The 13,596-nt window shown below is 30.2% G+C and overlaps 1 protein-coding gene across 4 annotated transcripts; it reads right to left on the reverse strand.

Annotated features, from left to right (window-relative positions):
• Positions 1-1,761: 1,761 nt before the first annotated feature.
• On the reverse strand, positions 1,762-10,073 carry LOC108569163. Of its 4 annotated transcripts, XM_017930606.1 has the most exons (6): positions 9,897-10,073; positions 3,657-3,795; positions 3,405-3,518; positions 3,102-3,215; positions 2,382-2,495; positions 1,762-2,292 (listed from the first exon to the last, which is right to left on the reverse strand). In XM_017930606.1, exons 1-6 carry the CDS (start codon positions 10,065-10,067, stop codon positions 2,153-2,155), a joined length of 792 nt encoding a protein of 263 aa, XP_017786095.1. In that variant the 5' UTR covers positions 10,068-10,073; the 3' UTR covers positions 1,762-2,152. The 4 variants fall into 4 exon arrangements, with proteins under 4 accessions (XP_017786095.1, XP_017786097.1, XP_017786096.1 ...); XM_017930608.1 differs by lacking the exon at positions 2,382-2,495 and having other exon boundaries at positions 9,897-10,071; XM_017930607.1 differs by lacking the exon at positions 3,405-3,518 and having other exon boundaries at positions 9,897-10,068.
• Positions 10,074-13,596: the final 3,523 nt, after the last annotated feature.

Here is a 13,596-nt window from a genome sequence, read left to right on the forward strand (position 1 = left end):
GAGCTACAACACTTTGCAAAGTTACAAATTTTTGAATTTTATTTCAGCGTATATTGAGTTGCCTACATCACAGTCACTGAAATTAGTTGAAATCATTACGAAATACTATAATTCTGTAACTAATGAGTCTTAAATCACTTATTGATAAGTTTATATAACTAAAAGCTTTTCCTTATTGAAGTAATAAGTTAATATAGTCTGCAAAGCCAATAGTTATCTGTATATAAGACTGAATTGAATCAAAAATTCTTAAAACTTTTCTAATGATAAATTGAAAAATAATATTATCTAAAGTATCTCGAAAGACTAGAAAGCTCAAGAATTGAATTTATTGATTTTGTCTTAAGTTAAGTTTCTACTTCTACTATACAAACATAGTCTTACAAAGACAGATATCATTTGTATACTTTAGCATCTCATTGAGCTACAATAAGGTTGTAAACTGAATATTCCTGAAAGTTTCAGTAGAATAATAATACAAAAGCAGATTAAGATTTTTTGTTTATTTAAGCACCATTTTCATGCAAAAAAAATGTTTAAATAATACAATTTATATTATGTATTTATTTTTTTATATATATATATATAAAGTATGACCACTAAAACTAAGAACTAAAATATATATATTTGAATATCGCCTCATACACGATAATACCAAAGAAACATAGGAAGAAACTGAAAATAATTAGAATGGAAATAAGTACAGAATCACAAAAAATTTCGTTCTCTTCTCTTTCTCTTTAAAAAAAACCCACATACGTTATATATATATATATTTTTTGTATACAATATACTGACTGAGATTGAAAATATTCCGTCTACTTTTTGGGGAGCTACAACACTTTGCAAAGTTACAAATTTTTGAATTTTATTTCAGCGTATATTGAGTTGCCTACATCACAGTCACTGAAATTAGTTGAAATCATTCGAAATACTATAATTCTGTAACTAATGTAGTCTTAAATCACTTATTGATAAGTTTATATAACTAAAAGCTTTTCCTTATTGAAGTAATAAGTTAATATAGTCTCAAAGCCAATAGTTATCTGTATATAAGACTGAATTGAATCAAAAATTCTTAAAACTTTTCTAATGATAAATTGAAAAATAATATTATCTAAAGTATCTCGAAAGACTAGAAAGCTCAAGAATTGAATTTATTGATTTTGTCTTAAGTTAAGTTTCTACTTCTACTATACAAACATAGTCTTACAAAGACAGATATCATTTGTATACTTTAGCATCTCATTGAGCTACAATAAGGTTGTAAACTGAATATTCCTGAAAGTTTCAGTAGAATAATAATACAAAAGCAGATTAAGATTTTTTGTTTATTTAAGCACCATTTTCATGCAAAAAAAATGTTTAAATAATACAATTTATATTATGTATTTATTTTTTTATATATATATATAAAGTATGACCACTAAAACTAAGAACTAAAATATATATATTTGAATATCGCCTCATACACGATAATACCAAAGAAACATAGGAAGAAACTGAAAATAATTAGAATGGAAATAAGTACAGAATCACAAAAAATATTCGTTTTTCTTTCTCTTCTCTTTAAAAAAACCCACATACGTTATATATATATATATTTTTTTAAAAAGCCATTAAGTAATAACTCAGTATAGTAAATAAGAAATACATATAAGAATCGCATACATACATCGAATGGAATTTTTGCGTCGGACTTAAATACACAGTTTTTTCCCATTTTTTTTCCTCATTGTATTATTATTATTATTATATATATAAATATTGTATAAAAGTATAAAAACCATTACAAAATATAGAAGTATCAAAAAAAACGTTGTGAGCCCTTCCTATTTTATTTCTGCTTTCCCTCTATTACACTTTATCTGGTTGGTGTTCAGCTTTTGTTGTTGTTGATTTTTCTTTATATAATATTTAAACAAACTTTATTCTGAGAATATATATATATATATAAAAGAAAGATGACTATGTTATGTGTGTGTTAAATGTAAATCGGCAAAAAAGGTGTCTCTCTCCGTTCTTTTATTTTAAGTTTTGAATTTTTTTGTTGTTGTTTTTTTTTGGGACGACGACGAAGGGAGAAGCGCGTGGAAGTAGTAGGCGGCGCGCAACCCTTCGCCATCTAGATCCTCGGAGATCGGTGCCCTTTTTAAGCGCTCTTCTCCTGATCGATGGCCTCCTTCGTCGGCAGCGGGTTCTTCTCCTGGGTCTCGGTGTGCTTCATTTTCGTCCTGTCGAAATTCTCGATGCCAGAGATGAAGTTCTTTTGGCCCTTCTCCTGCTCGATCACTGCACATTTCATAAATACAAATTAATTGACGCTCCTCTTTTATGTACAAATAATTAATAATTAAATAAAAGAAATTCAATGATTGAACCTTCTGGATCTGGAAGCACGTTCTTCTCGGTGGTCAAGGCATGCCTCATCGTGGTTTTATCGAACTGTTCCACGCCGTTAATCAAGTTCTGGTGAGTCTTTTCTTGCTGAACGACTGCAGGGGCCGCCGGCACACATCATGCATATTTTTTTTATTTTATATATAAAAAAAAAGCCGCAAGCAGGCGCAGGCAAAATATTATACAACAAAAACGAGCAAAAACATACGAATTAGAATCATGCAAAACTATGAAAGTTAAAAGTTATGTCTTCAGCAATTATTATTATTGTTTCTAAATAAGGGCGAAACGATGGTTTTCGTAGCGTATTTTCTTCGTGCTTTACTCAAGCAAAGCTTCAAAGCATAATTTAGTCATTTGCATCGTCTGCACTCATTTCGCACTCAACAAATTATGTATAATATCAAAATTTTAACTAGTTAATTCAAATTTAAACACAAAAAATACCAATCAACTAACACTAAATCCAAAAAAAAAATTAAACAAACTATCAACAAAACAAATTTTTAACTTCTTGCAATCATGCAGTTAAAACGTAAATTACGGCGTGAGATATGGAGATTTCTCTTCCCCAAAAAAATTTCTCTCGCTCAATGGAAGAAAGTGGTTCGCGAATCGCAGTTTGAAAGTTTACAACAACAAGAAACAATAATATCTCATGCAAAAGTGTGTTTTTTTGTTAAAATTTCTGTAATATTTACCGTCTTTATCTGGCAACGGATTCTTTTCCTGAGTCTCGGTGTGCTTCAGTTTGCTCTTCTCGAAATTCTCGATGCCGGTGATCAACGCTTTCTCGTTCTTCTCCGAGGCAACATCTACAAAAATCGGGACAACATTTCAATTATTAAAGAGTTTACATACAATTGTTGCTGATGCAGAAATTAATCGTGTTATAAAAAAAAAATGCGAAACACACACACACACACAAAAAAATAGTTAATTGGCGTTAATTTGTTGAAGCGTCTCTTTCTTTCGTCGCCAAAGCACCTCTCCTCGTGCGTTACCTTGCGCGTTCGGAAGGACGATCTTCTCTTTGGTATCTGTGCGCTTTAGGGTGGACTGTTGGAAGTTTTCGACGCCCGCGATGAGCGCGTTGTGCGTCTTTTCCAATTCGACGTCTGCTCACAATCGAACAAATAAACATGTAACGTTGACTCTTCGCTCTGTGCAGTGTTTAAACACTGCACGAAAACCTCGTCGATTTGTAGTGTATATATATATATAAATAAAGAATGAGAGCAGCGCAAAGCTGTTACCTTCGGCTGAAGGCAGGATGATCTTCTCCTGGGTATCGGCGTTCTTCAAGTTGTTGGACTTGTTGAATCCTTCCAGTTCGCTCTTCAAGTCGCCGGCGACTTTCGGGAGGTCCTTGAGGGATGGAGCTGGGCAAGACATCTGCAAACAGAGAAAGAAACGTTTCAGTAAAAGTGAATCACCAAAGAGTTTATCTACAATAAAGTTATCGCGGTTTTACACCGCGAAAAATTATGGAATTACACTGGGAATTTTTCTCTCTCTCTCTTTCTATATATATTTCGACGGAATCGTTTGAAAAGCACGTCAAATGTGACGGCAGATTTAATGAATTTAATTTGGACGTAACGAAGGCAAATTAAATAAATAAATAAAGTAATTTCGCTGTGAAACGTGTGTAAAAAAAAGCAGTCTTCGTTGCGGATCCGAGCCTAATTAATCGTATGGATCGGTCTAGTAAGCACAACCGCAATTAATGCCGTTAACTGCGTTCGCTCGCTCGTAATAATCTCTTCTAGTCTGGCGTGGCCCAAATCCAAATTTATCGCGAAATTACAACGCGTAATGTAATGTTAAAGAAACATAAATAAAAATAAAAGTTGCGACGTATTCGAAAATTATAAAATGAAATAAAAAAAAGGGGGACAGGTTGTGGAAATCAATTTGGCGCAGAAGAATCCGTATACGGCTTTGACCATATGGCGCGCGTTCATGTTCTTCTAAACTTCTTCCAATTTCGCTTATTAATGCAAACAAACGATATCATACGCGAGGCCTTCTATAAAAGGATTAGAACACTTTTCGAGCCTGACTCATTTCTAGCACCTTTTAAGGACAATCCAGTTATAATTTACAATAATTAATTAAATTCGCAGGTGATTTCACTTTGCATTTCGAAATTATTATTATTTTTTAATTCTTCAAGTTACAAAACTTGCGAGATGCAATGCGCGGTTCTCTCGAGTGCATTCACACCGCGTCGTCAAAGTCGGCAAGTGCACACGTCTCTTCTTTTATTCCGCGTTTCCTTCTTTCGCCTAGGTCATCAATATATCGGAAAGACGAGACAAGAGTCAAGCATTCCTTTCGAATTCCGCGCAATTGTTTTGCTTCTTTTGTTTTTTTATAAAATTAAGTAGACGTTGATAATAAGGATTGTGATGATGATGTTGATGATGAATCGCTCGTGCTTAGGACAAACAAGTTATCAAATTCCTTGATGTTATTCGATGATATTTAATAAACACCATCGATTCCAGTTGCTTTGGTTTGTCCTCTGCATGTTGCCTTATGTCGCTAAAGTAAGAAAGAAACTCGTGAGTCATGCGTTTCTTCATCCATATGGATCCACTCGAAACGTCATAACAAAATTCCATTAAACCTGTCAAATTCCACAAATTGATTACACGCTCTCTCGCAATACCATTGCAATAATCAACTGTTTTTTTTTATAAAATTTTACAACAAATGTAACTGAAATATGTATAAACATTCACATTTTCTTTGTAAAAATTGTAAAAATTTATTATAAACTTATGAAAATTTATATTTAAAGATTTAAAAGTGAATGAAAATGTAAGAATTTACAGGCTAAAGCAATTGTTTCACAATGAATTAAAAAAAATATATCAAGTTTGCCAGAAACAAAATTGTAACTTAAAAAACAATTATAGGTTTTTCTTTGTAAAATTTGTAGAAATTTATTATAAACTTATGAAAATTTATATTTACAGAATTAAAAGTGAATTAAAATGTAAAAATTTACAAGCTAAAGCAATTGTTTCACAATTAATTAAAAAAATATATCAAGTTTGCCAGAAACAAAATTGTAACTTAACAAACAATTAAAGTTTTTCTTTGTAAAATTTGTAGAAATTTATTATAAACTTATGAAAATTTATATTTAAAGATTTAAAAGTGAATTAAAACGTAAGAATTTACAAGCTAAAACAATTGTTTCACAATTAATTAAAAAAAATATATCAAGTTTGCCAGAAACAAAATTGTAACTTAACAAACAATTACAGTTTTTCTTTATAAAATTTGAATAAATTTATTGTGAGAATTTGAAAATTATAAGCTCTAATACGCATTTAGAAAAACATGAGGCTTATTTTGGTAATCTTAAATATTATAAGATTTGATAATCAAATTAAAAAGTATGCAACCAAATATGGTTTAAATTTATTCACCGATCCGAATAGAAACGTCAAATTTGATGGACATGTTGTAAATTGCCATGGAAACATAATGTATTTAAAAAAATAATATTATCTATTAATCTAGGCGTGCTTGATTTGAAGATCAAAGAATAAATTATGAACGTAATTCCGGTTCCTGCTGTCATTATAATTCTAATTTACGTTACTTTTATAACCGACAGATATTAATGGAAAAAAATAATTATTGTGTATTGTTAATTATTTGTGCTGAATAACGAAAATTGAAACATCTGCGTTTTCAAATTTACTCGCTGGAATTTCCATTCGATTCAATGAAATAACTGCATTAATTAATAGTATGTTAACATTAAAACCCCGACAGATTAATAGCTTTTTCATCTCTCTCTGTAAACATCATATTTCCAAAAAAACACTAATTAACAAATAAGACTTTTGAAGACTGAGAGACTTCAATTGTTTCGGTGAACTAGAAAAAAAAAGTTGAAGTAGTTCAAGCCTTCTCTAAAAATCTGAAACAAAAGTTTCAACTGTTTCGCCTCGACCTCTGCGATATAAATAAATAAATTAAACGTCGGGAACGTAGTGTGAATGCTGTTGATTGTTGATTTATCTGCAATCGCAGTGCAATGATAAGTAAATATTAACGCAGTTTGCGTTCCAGACAAAACTGGAATATGAAATTTATAAATTTAAATTTAAAATTTAATCTTTGATTATAAGTGTAGACATCAAGGATTAAGTGAATTACAGACAATAAATAAATTTATTTATAAAAATTAAATAAAATAAAACGGAGAGGTTGATGATATGTGATGTGAAGGTTTTTCTTGTCTGCAAGGCTGAGAGAGGTATTTGCAAAACGGCTACTACTTAACTATTCAGCTCATGATGCATCTCGTTGGTAGCGGGACAAGAAAAGAAGTCGATGCGAAAGTTATTTTTATAAAGGACGAAAATCCGCCAATAGAAAAATGATGTTTTTTTTTTATGAAAACTTGAATGTTACAGTTTGTTATGGTTTTTCGGTGCAATTGAACCTCAGCACGACCCACGGATGCGTCCGCAAATGGTGATCTGCCCACCATATGGGCATTAGAGCTCAGAAGAGCAAGGTTGAATCGAAAATCAGAAGAGTTGTTGCTGGATGAAGAGAAGAGAAGGAGAGAAAGGAAAAAGTAGGTTATTGTTGCATCGACCATATGTATGTACAAAACGAGTGCGGCGACGATGGTAACGCTCCACTCTCGAAGAATAACAGAATAATTGCGTGTACAAGAAGGCTGGGTGCGAGTTGCTTTTTTTTTTCTTTAGTTTTGTTCGTAATTAACGGCCACCCGAAAAAAAAAATCAAGTTATGAATAGAGCGGACTGTGTGAAAGTTTTTTTTTTATGTACTTGTTTTTGTTTGTTCCGCATTTGTATAATCCGGATAAGAAAAGAAATTGTACGGCTTCGAGCGGAGAGAGAAGAACAGGTGACCTATAGGAAAAGATAAAAGTTCATCATCATCATGACTCTTGAGAGAAAGAGGAGTAACGGATTCCTCCAACTAATTGAGAAAAACTAACAAGAAGGCAATTAAAAATAAATGAATGAATGAATAATTAAAACAGAAGAATCATTGTTTTCACGCCCTCGTTGATCCGAAATGGCGGAGACTCCGCCTCTCCCAATTCACAACCCCCGAAAAGAGAAAAATCAATACGTCTACGGCGTAGAGACAATGCACAAAAATTCCGCCCGATAACAGCTGTTGCAGACAACGGGGGGGATGGAAGCACGAATCGATTGCTGAAAAGGGCGCGCCCTTTCACTTGAAACAGTTTACTCATCATCACCAAACGAACGAAAAAATGCTTATCGAAAAGAATTTACTTGTACATACTTATTTACAATTCGCAAATCAATATTGACTTTGGTATATGTTTGCACTAGTCGTAATCGGATCGAAACGAACAGAGTCTACATTTCCTTCCCAAGATAAAAACTGTTCATAAATTCCACATAATTCCTATCCACAATCACAATAATTACAACGAAAAACAAACACATTTTATCACATTATTAATCGCAAAATATTCATTAACAATAATTCAATTACAAACAATATCTTGATAAACTGATAAATCCAAAAAAAAAATATAAAACTTAATTAATTAATTGTATTTCGTTAAATCAAATTACTTGATTAACAATAATAAGTTTCAACTAACAACTAATTTCTTATTGTCAACATAACAATATAAATTAGCAACAAGATTAATCAATCATCACCATGAACTTAACGTTTACAAATCAATAATTAACTCATTTTTTCTTTTCGTTTCATTAAAATTTAATTGAGCTGCGAATATAACAGTTTACGTCGCAGCACTTAACAAATCCTTTTGTCATTCACGAGTTTTCCAACACGACGCAAAATGTTTTCATTATTAACGCTTACGTTTCAATTTACGTACGTTTTCTGTTCGTCTTACTCGAATTTCCATTGAAACTTGTATAATAAAAAAAAAATCCGAATGTTTTCATTATTTTCAAAAGACTTTTCCTCGAAATTTTCATTATGTTTTATCAATTAGTATTTCTTAAATCAATAAATATTTTCATCAAAATTTGTACAAATTAATGAAAGTTTGACAAACTTTACAAATATTTTAATGAATTTCATTTTCAAATTGTTATTCCTCAAAAATGTTCATTTTTCATTAAAAATAACAACTAAATTTCAATTCCATATGCAATAAATTTTTTTTTAATGAATTTCATTTTCAAATTGTTATTCCTCAAAAATGTTCATTTTTCATTTAAAAAAAAACAACTAAATTTCAATTCCATATGCAATAAATTTTTATAATTTCTATAATTTCTTTGAAATAGTTCATAAAAAAGATAAATAATATTATTAATTATAAGTTATATTAATTTCAATTAGTTTTCCTCGATATTTCCACGAAAGTTTAGTAATAAATTTAAAAAAAAAACGGATTATAATTAATAATGCAGATGTTTGTTTATTTATTACTCTTGCAAATATGCATGGAAACGAAATATTTTATAATTAGTAATGCAGACGCGTCGAGTTTTGTTGTTGTCGTCGTCTGTCTGTCGTTGTCCTTTATAAGGATGAATGGGAAGTGAATTCCAATAGGAAACACAACATTATTATTATTGCAAAAAAAAAGCGTTGAAAAGTGCGTTACTTTTATCGCGGAAGAGGAAGAAAGAAAGAAAAACGAGTGAAACTTTCAACAATGCGAAAGAGGAAGTAGTAAGCGGGAAGTGTAATCCGATCTAATTGGAAGCCTTCGGGCGTTGGCCAAATACAAATTGTAAATATTTTGCAATTGCTTCGAAAACTTAAAACTGTAAACTGAATTTGTTTGACAACGAAATCTAAACTGTTTGTAAATAACTTGATTGAATCATTCAGTTTTGTATAGAGATTGAAGGATTATTGATTTTCTCGTTTGCTGAAGAGTAGAATGGAAATTGGAGAAGACCATTCATTGTTTGATCACAACAAAGCAGAGGAAAAAAATAATAATTTGAACACAATGTGAGGAGACTACTTGGAATGCATCGCATCCGCACCTGCTTCCTGTGCAGACCCGAGCTTCCGTTTTCGGTCGCGAAATGAATAAATAAATAATAAAACGTCAATACTACAAATCGATCGATCGGTTATTTTTCAAGAAGATGCAAAGAAATCATATGAAATTATTAATAAAAAAAAAGTAACGTTTCTTTTTGTTGTAAATTGCAAATTTTTGATATATTTTTTTTTCATGATTATTTCTTTGGGATTAGTGAATTTTTGCGTTTTGTATGAAAATCGCGTTTTTTTTTTGGGGAAAGCGCTAATATTTTAATTAAAAAAAAGAAACAAAAATGAGTAATGATAATAGGAAGGACCGCACCCCACGTCTGACAGCACCACCTTCCGCTGCAGACTGTAACTAAAGTGCCGGTGTACACACACACCGTTTGAAAATCCTCTTTTAATTGTTTTGTTTTTTTCTTTTGTTTTTCTTTTCTTTTCTTTACAAACTTATCGCTCACCTTGAGTTGAGAATATATCGATCTGTTGGATCTTGTATAAAGAGGACGACGAAAATCCGGATTGGAACTGCGCGAATTCGTTAAACTTCTCGGCTTTCCCGTTCGTACCGAACTGCAGAGGTGGAATGAAGTCTCGTCTCGTGTCCTGGAGTTCTCCAGTATGGGGCGCATCCGAGCAGGCCTCGACGGTCTTCCAGTGGAGGGGACGAAACGCACTTATTCGCTCGCACAAAAAGGGGCTCCTCTCCTTTACTTTACCACTCTTTCTTTCTTTATTCGGACCAGTAAATTCGATGACTCAGATGCGTGACGAAATCCTATTTATCCTTGTTCTTTTATTGTGATTCCTCATCAGTTCCTCTCTTTCTCTGCATATGCATATACAACATTTTTGGGGAGAAGACTCGTTGACTCCACTCTTCCAATTAAAACTTCTTAATTGTTGGACTTCTGCAAAATCTCAAATCACTACATCAAAATTTGATCCTCTTGAACTCTGCTCACCTTTTTATTCATCTCCAAACACCTGGCAATTCCTTGTTCACTCACTGTCTAAATCCAACTTAGAAATTCACTAAAAAGAAAACAAAGCAACCTGAGAAGACGCATTCCTCAAAGCAATTCACAACTAATTTCAAGAATCAAGTAATACGTGGAAATCCTACTCATTTGGAAGCTTATCAACAAATTTCAATTGTTTTCTTCTTTAATAAACATATGAACACTTACTTTGTAATGAAATGTACTAAATTCGAAGTTTACTTAATTGTATTCATATCAACTATTTTCTTATTTAATAAACATATAAATACTTACTCTGTAATTCAATTTAAAATTATTTTCAAAAATTTAAGTTTTGTGAGTAAATCTCTCAAAAATTATTTAAAAAAAATAAATAAAAGTGTACTAATTTAAAGTTTACTTAATTGCGCTTTTATAAACTAATTCTAATTTGTTTTCTTAATTGATTATCAATTTTTAATTAAGTTTTAATCTAAATTAATATATTGAATTCATAAGATTTAAAGAATTTTTTAATCAAGCAACACGTGAAAATAAACGAATTTGTCAACTAATTCCAATTGTTTTCTTTTTTAGTAAAAATGTAAAAAGTGTACTTTGTAATGAAATTTCAAAATTCAACACAAACTTTAAATTTATTTGATTTTTCTGAATGAAATGTACTAAATTCGAAGTTTACTTAATTGTATTCATATCAACTATTTTCTTATTTAATAAACATATAAATACTTACTCTGTAATTCAATTTAAAACTATTTTCAAAAATTTAAGTTTTGTGAGTAAATTTCTCAAAAATTATTTAAAAAAAAAGTACTAATTTAAAGTTTACTTAATTGCGCTTTTATAAACTAATTCTAATTTGTTTTCTTAATTGATTATCAATTTTTAATTAAGTTTTAATCTAAATTAATATATTGAATTCATAAGATTTAAAGAATTCATTTTAATCAAGCAACACGTGGAAAATAAACGAATTTGTCAACTAATTCCAATTGTTTTCTTTTTTAGTAAAAATGTAAAAAGTGTACTTTGTAATGAAATTTCAAAATTCAACAGCAAACTTTAAATTTATTTGATTTTTCTGAATGAAATGTACTAAATTCGAAGTTTACTTAATTGTATTCATATCAACTATTTTCTTATTTAATAAACATATAAATACTTACTCTGTAATTCAATTTAAAATTATTTTCAAAAATTTAAGTTTTGTGAGTAAATTTCTCAAAAATTATTTAAAAAAAAAGTACTAATTTAAAGTTTACTTAATTGCGCTTTTATAAACTAATTCTAATTTGTTTTCTTAATTGATTATCAATTTTTAATTAAGTTTTAATCTAAATTAATATATTGAATTCATAAGATTTAAAGAATTCATTTTAATCAAGCAACACGTGGAAAATAAACGAATTTGTCGACTAATTCCAATTGTTTTCTTTTTTAGTAAACATGTAAAAAGTGTACTAATAGAGGAGTTTACTTAATTGCGTTCCTAATCAACTGATTCTTAATTAATAATCATATAAATACTTACTTTTTTGTAATTAAATTTCTAACTAAATTAATAAATTTAAGCGAACAAAAGAAAAACGTATTTAAAGAATTCATTTTAATCAAGCAACATCTGGAAAATAAACGAATTTGTCAATTATAATTGTTTTCTTATTTAATAAACATGTAAAAAGTGCACTAATAGTTTACTTAATTGCGTTTCTATCAACTAATTTTAAATACTTACTTTGTTGATACAAAGTTAAAACAAAAGAAAAACGTATTTGAATAATACATTTTAATCAAGCAAGTTGTATTCTTCAATTGTTTTCTCTTGATCAATAAACACATTAAATTTTAATGAAAATATTAATTATAATAACTTCAAATTTCCAACTAAATCGATGTTGTTTAATTAAAATCCAGGAAGACAATCCTATCAGTGTTTTGTTTCTTCGACAAAGAAACATAAACGGTTTACATTCTTCTTTTTTTTCTTTCCGGGAAAGTCATCGTTGCCTGGTGACGCACACAACCCAATAACAATAACAGAAAAAAAAGAAACAACCTTAATGAGGCAAGCTTCGATTTTCATTCCATAAACTGATTCAAAACGTTTAAGACTATATATATGCAGTAATAACAAGTAATGAAATAATTTAACAAAACAAATTTACAGTGAACTCAATATTATGCATATTTAATACAAACATTATTTCCGTTATACGTTTTTGGAACGTTGTACTCTTATCAAACAAAGTTTCTGTAGTCGCGTGGCCTTCGCTTATATCTGCTGGTTAAAGTTTTTTTTTTTTTTTTGATAACTTCCAATATTCTTATTGTTTCACATTTCTACGTGCTCATTAATAAACTTTGAATCTTTAGACTTAAATTCGTTATTGATAATATATATAGATTTCATTTGTTTCGAACAATCTCAATTGTTTCAAAATCTATAACGTATTATCAATTAATACTTTCGTTTCAACTCATTTGTTTCATGTGTAAACGGACGTTCGTAATTATGCAATTACTTTCGTTGCAATTCCAATGTAATTAATTTTTTAAAAAAGTAAATTTATTTGAGTAATTTCCGTTTGTTCACAATTACTTTTCACAATACTTAACTTAATTAATTTCATGAATAATCCAAGAAATTGCCCCAAAAAAAAATCATATTTCAATTTATTATGAAACGTATTCTACTTAAGATTTACTTTAATTAGGCTTAGAGTCAACGGAGCGCGCGCGCGCTTAAGAAGTGTACTTTATACACTGTCTTTGCTATTGTTGAAAATTTGTTGTTTCTTTTTGAACTAATTAAACGTTCGTTCGTTGCGAGTTCCGTTATGGAATTATGCAGCGACTCGATTCACTGATTTGTGAAATTTATGCAGAGTTGTTTGTATGTATGTACGTGCAGGCAGACGGTCTTTAGAATTTCTAAATTTAGTCGTTTTTGGGGGAAGCGAAACGACGGAAAAAAGGGCCCGAAATTCTTCTCTCGTCGCCGAGCTAAAAATAAGCCCTGTCGTCGGGGGTGAAGCTTATTTATACGGTATTTATTTTCGTGAAGGCAACGCGTCGGGATGAAGGAAACTTTCCATCATCGAACAAGACATATCCATTCTGGACGCGATGTTTCATCTTCCGAACTAAATATAAACAAGAGTTTCCGTCAATTGTTTCT

Source organism: Nicrophorus vespilloides, unplaced genomic scaffold, assembly GCF_001412225.1.
Source record: "Nicrophorus vespilloides isolate i.1.1-1 unplaced genomic scaffold, Nicve_v1.0, whole genome shotgun sequence".
Lineage (NCBI taxonomy): Eukaryota > Metazoa > Arthropoda > Insecta > Coleoptera > Silphidae > Nicrophorus > Nicrophorus vespilloides.

Coding starts and splice junctions, on each gene's coding strand:
- LOC108569163 (XM_017930606.1), bottom strand. CDS start 10,067: ATGCGCCCCATACTGGAGAACTCCAGGACACGAGACGAGACTTCATTC. Junction 3,796..9,896: donor CGATATATTCTCAACTCAAG/GTGAGCGATAAG, acceptor CTCTGTTTGCAG/ATGTCTTGCCCAGCTCCATC. Junction 3,519..3,656: donor CATCCTGCCTTCAGCCGAAG/GTAACAGCTTTG, acceptor GATTGTGAGCAG/ACGTCGAATTGGAAAAGACG.